General features: G+C 38.0%; 1 protein-coding gene across 1 annotated transcript; it reads right to left on the bottom strand.

The window, feature by feature from the left end:
* Positions 1 to 2275: 2275 nt before the first annotated feature.
* LOC111312583 (F-box protein At1g47056-like) lies at positions 2276 to 4576 on the bottom strand. Its single transcript, XM_089767269.1, has one exon. It carries the CDS (start codon positions 4072 to 4074, stop codon positions 2473 to 2475), a length of 1602 nt encoding a protein of 533 aa, XP_089623395.1. The 5' UTR covers positions 4075 to 4576; the 3' UTR covers positions 2276 to 2472.
* Positions 4577 to 5692: the final 1116 nt, after the last annotated feature.

Raw genomic sequence — 5692 nt, 5'->3', positions numbered from 1 at the left:
TCGGGCGTTTAGGCTTGGCCATGGTTGGTATATCTTTTTTATATTGAATACTTTATTTCTATGAACATTCGCGAGTAATATCTTTATTCTTCTTCTCGCACTAATCATTTGAATATTTGAAACTGCGTTAAAAAGTAGATCTAGTAAATGGTAAGATTTATATTGTAGTCTTCGCTCCTCTAGAGTCAGATCCCATTTTCCAGTGCATTAAATTCATGGCTTGATTCAAGTCAGAGCCTGAGAAATAAAGTGTGCACATGCCTTGTATTTGCTAGTAAGGTAGTGGTCAATGCATAAACCACAAGGAAAACAATTTTTCAGGCTGTAATGTAGAATTTTGTGATGAATTGAAGGCCACGTAAGAAGTGTCCTATGGAGCTTCATGGTTGTTGCTGATCTTGTTGTTCAATTTTCTGTTTGATCACGCAAATGGGAACCCTTGGATGATAGAATAGAAAGTTGACGGTCAACTATACAGTCGACGGTAGCCTTGTCAAGTAATTTCATCTTTTTATAGGATTCTAAAACGAAGAGGGCGATGGTACACAGCGGTCCACACCCATTTTTTATGCTTTCCAACCTCGCTAGGATAATATGCATGAAGCAATGCTTTTTTCAGCTTGAAGAGATTGCCTCCATGAATTTCAAAAGTCATGTCATGAACAGAACAAAACCGAGAGTGGGTTCCGGGGGAAACAAAGCATTGCCATTTGCTAAAGGGGAATAGCTGGCTCAGATCCAATCTAAACCAAGAGACATTAAAAAAAAAAGTTAGAAAGTAAAGAGAAAAAGGTACACAATTCATAGAAAATGGGTAGACAAGCCACCAATCCAAGTGGGATATTGTAAAGCTTCAATGACGATTGCAAGCGTGAAAGGCAATGGTAGAAAAAGCGTGAATTCTGTGACTAGATGACGCTTTTTGAAATGTTAGGAATTGGACAATGGCCTCGAAGTTTCCATCAAATTGCATTATTCTATATATATCATAATCATCCAACCCCAATGTCAAGTTTTGGATAAATTAGGACAAACACGCACTGCAAATGTGTAATTTAACTAGTAATGGACCAATTACTTTCAAAAGCAATGCCATCAATCTCCAGCAATTTGAGGGCAGTTTCAAATTTTGTTCTCGACGTGGCCGGCGGGAATATGAGCGATGACATGAGACTTTCAGCACCAGAGGCAGTGGCCTCCAATTGAAACTGGTCCAAAGCCCTGATACCCAAGTTTTGAATTTTGTTTGTTTTAACCATCAGATATAAATTCAAAAGCCAACAACTCATGATTTGGAATTATGAGGTGGTGAGCATGCTTGGACCATCAAATGTGGAAAATGCCCTTCTAGTACTATGACAACATTTTCTTGAACACTCAATCCTCTGTTCAAATTAACGTACTCACACCATTGGAGTTTGACCCGGAACTTCTAACGTTCTAACAATTTTTTACCAATTCGTGCCCAAGTAAAGCACATTCTTCACCTTGACAATACCCTAACGATTAAACAAACAAATTGAAGCTTCTACACCACTATTTATTCTTAAACACCTAGTTTCCACAACCAGGACATGCCCTCCTCCGGAATCAAATGATTATCATCAGAAACTATACACACATCGTTATCTTAGAGAAAGCAAAAGGAAACAGAGAGTCAGGAATGCTTTAAAACGCACCAGCAAAATCTCCATGCATTTCAGAAATTCCAAACCATTCACTGTTTATGTCTAGGCCTCCATCGGAGATCCAGACCAAAACCAACACTCAATCCCGCCTCAGATTCAGATAAATCCCATAGACATCAACACTCACAAGCAATATATTTACGTGTTTAACTAAAGGATGTATGTAATATGTACATATGAATGTACATATGTATGTAATATGTACATATGAATCCACACAATCTCTCAGAGTTCATATTTGAAAACTGGCTTTGACTTGTACAAAAATTGCAAATCAAAAAGTCTAACTGGGTTCTAAGTTCTAACTCCTGACCTCAACCTTAGATCATATTTGAAACATTCAGCAACCGACAATAGATATATTTGTACCCAATTGATATAAAAATTGAAAATAAAACAGAAAACTTCTACCACTATTTTACTGATATTCAACAATTGATGCTGAAAATCATGCAGACAAGGAGTTTCGATTGAATCACACCACCTATCTAAGGGGCATATGTATCATACTCGATACACATCAAAAGAATCAGAAGCTAAATAATGCACGGATCTAACTAAATAAAGAAACTAAGACCCAACAGATATAGAAGAAAATAAAAGAGAAACTATCACTTTTGAAGATGAAGATTCAATTCAAAAGGCAATCAACAGCACACAGCAGTGAATTAAATACACAAACAACAGACTCGGGGACGACAATACAAAATAATGTAAACAGTTTGAGACCAAGAGTGTTTTTTTTCTCTCTTTTTTCATTGCAACTTCGCTTCATCCATCCAAATTAACTTTGAGAGCGGCCATTACTACTTGCCAACCTTCTCAAAGTGGAAGCCACTAAACTCCTCCCACTCAAAAGCCCTAACAACTTTAATGATGATGATCGACCCGTGCTGCTCGACGCAATACTAGGAGCTCCAATTTGACCAGCCACCACCGCAGGAAATTCAACTCCATTATCTTGTGCCCCACCATCACTGGCACTTGCATCTAAATGTTCCCCTGTATCCAAATTAACCGCGAGCGATCCTCTATGTGCTCTTAACCAATCCGCCCCTTCCGAAGTAACCCCTCTACATTTCTTCACCTTCACTTTAACCAAATTGGGGCAACCACTAGCAAGCGCTTCCATTCCATGATCAGAAACAGGGCAACTCTTAATGCACAGCTTCTTTAAAGCTATACATTTCACAGCAATACACGAAATCTCTGCATCACCAACTGTATCACTACCGCATAAAGCTAACCGCTCCAAGTTCAGACAATTCGAAGCTAACAATTCCAAACTCAATTTCGTCGGATTAACACCAATAAGAACTAGTTCTTGTAAATTGGAGCAAGATTTCGCAACGGCAATTAACCCTTGGTCACCTATTCGATTTGCTTTCCATCCATCAATGTGCAGCTTCCTTAACAATTTACATTTCTCCGCAATAGCTCCGAGTCCGGCATTGGTACACTCGGGAGTCTTAACGAGGTGAAGAATTTCTAGGTTTAAACAGTTAGATATCGCCACGAGACTGACATCGCTGACTTGGATCCGCTCCATATGGATCTCTACCATACCCGTGACCCGATCCACTATAAGAGGGAAAAGCTTATCCCAATCACCAGAGCATCTAAAAAGTTTTAAAGATTTCAGATTCTTTGCACCAATAATAAGCGGACCAAAGCACTGTCCATTATAAAGCTCTTTTAAGCAAATCGTTTTCAACGCCGCCGCCGCCACCCCTGGCCCTATCAGCTCGGCTGCAACTCCTTCGGTGATGCCACGAAGTCGTTTCACGGAGAGTTCCTCGAGAGCTGGACAGTTGTCGAGCACGGCGTTCATGCCTTTAGCTCCGAAAGTACAAGACCCACAGGAAAGCTTCTTTAAACCCCTACAGTTTTTAGCGAACACCAACATGCCTGCATCAGTCAATTCACGGCATGCTCGGAGCTTAAGGCGAGTCAAGTTCCGGCAATGCTTGGAGATTTGAACAAGAGCTTCGTCACCGATGCTAATAGATCTACGCTCACATTTCAGAGCCAGTTTTGTAACAGAATCGAAGCGAGAGAAGATGGAAGGAATTAGAGGGTACAGATCTGATTGTGCGTTGAGGGAGAGTCGGTGGCGGCTCTGCCCTTCAATCCTCAACCAACGGCGGCAAACAAGAGAGCACTGTTTTCGATCACCGGGACTAAGAGACTGAAAAATGCAAGCTAAGCAGTCGTCAGGTAGATCCGAGATGAAATCAGATAATCCATCTATGCTACCTCGGTCAAGCTCTTCAGCTTCCTCAGCTTGCATCGGACAGATCAGAGCCGTTGGTTTCGATTTTAAACGTTGGCTATGGCTACAATCTCGACGGCTCATGAGTTTCGCCGTCGAAACTGATTGGCCCATCAACAACAACAAACTAAACCTAAAGAAGAAAAAAAAAAAAAGAAGGAAACAGCCACAGGGTTATTATCCTGGGCGAAACCGTAGAGGAATACTAAAGCAGAGGTCTAACTCAGTTCCGTTTTGTTCTTCTTGGAGATGTCCAGACCGATGGACTTCAAAATCTGATTTAACTTGGCTTTTCCTCAACTTTGTTTGCTTTTTCGTCTTCCTATTTTGAACAACAAAATAGCATTCCGGCTCCACTCTTAAGTTTTTATACGCCGTTCCCATGCTCATAATACTTTTGTTGAGCCCACTTCTTGATTTTCGTTGGTGATGGAGTCAAAGCTAAAGTCAAAGAAAATTAAAAATCAGAAAGCAAATTAAAGGGATTCAATAAAAAAAAAAAAAAACCTAAATCGGGCAGGGTGAGGTTAGGCACAGGAGATGCTTTCTTTCCAGCATTATCCTTAAATTTGTTTACTTATCTTAGAATGTAACCAATTTATATTTAGTACTATATACATATAAATTTTTTTTCATTTTGGACACGCTGTCTATATTAGATAGTGATAAGGTGACTGAGACGATGCTGATTAGTGTTAATGACGCCACCGAGCCAGAGGGAGCCAAGGGGTTGCTGCCATTGCCGTTGGACTGACAAGTGCGTTTTTTATGTTTATTAAAAGAGGAATTCATTTTTTATGATGTTTGTTTGTGAAAGAAAATTGATTGGATATGCAAATTTTGTGGTAAAATAATGCCCGTTGACATTAGTGATAATTACCACCACCAACGGTGATTTTGAGGTTTTGGCATTTAAAACGGAAAGCTTTGGTTTATTTGGTGGCTGAGCTTACGAAAACGAGTGGTTTATCCATTACGTGGGTTAAGGGCAAATATTGGACTTTGTCTTGATATTTTTTGGATTTGATCAAAAAATTCAAAATTAACGCATTACAAATTTGACGCTTAATGGCCTTCGTTTTTTCTTATAAAAAAGAAAAAAAAAAAAAAAAAAAACAAGATTCAACTCACTATAATGATCAATTATTTGATTAATGGTTTGACCATTCGCAATATTTTAAAAAATTTCTTGGCATGGACAAATTCACAGTTAAGGATTAAGAATTCTTTAATCTCATCAATGACAAGCTTGAATAATACAATTAGAATAGCTTTTGATGTGATCGAATATACGATACACTGACGTGTACTTCCCTTCTCATAATAACTAGTAATTGAGGTCCGGTTTCGTTTAATTTATTGTATTAATTTTTTATATTTTATTAAAATAATATTTGATTGAGTTAAAAATTAGAATAAGTGGGTAAATTTTTTTAAAATAGTTGAGAAAAGAAAGTAATTATGATATTAAATAAAAAATATTAATTATTAAATAAAAATGTAAAATATAATTTGTTAACAAAAATATTAAATAAAAATTGTCATCGAATTGATTTTCAAACAATCATTTAATAGAGGCATGAGAAAATAACAGCTCAACGAAAATCCAACATTTGATCCCAACTAGAAACACGTCAACAAGAAAAAAATTTAACTCCGACTAAAATTAAGAAAACTTGGCTCTCTTTTTACCACTATTACATTGGTGAAGCTCACTTAAGAACACGTGGCT

The sequence above is a fragment of the Durio zibethinus genome, chromosome 1 (assembly GCF_047325235.1).
Source record: "Durio zibethinus cultivar Kanyao isolate XHJ-2024 chromosome 1, ASM4732523v1, whole genome shotgun sequence".
Lineage (NCBI taxonomy): Eukaryota > Viridiplantae > Streptophyta > Magnoliopsida > Malvales > Malvaceae > Durio > Durio zibethinus.
The sequence above is the reverse complement of the archived record's forward strand: the minus strand, read 5'-3'. Positions and strand labels throughout refer to the sequence as shown.

Excerpts from the sequence above, each read along its gene's own strand:
- LOC111312583 (XM_089767269.1), bottom strand. The coding sequence starts at position 4,074 with ATGGGCCAATCAGTTTCGACGGCGAAACTCATGAGCCGTCGAGATTGT.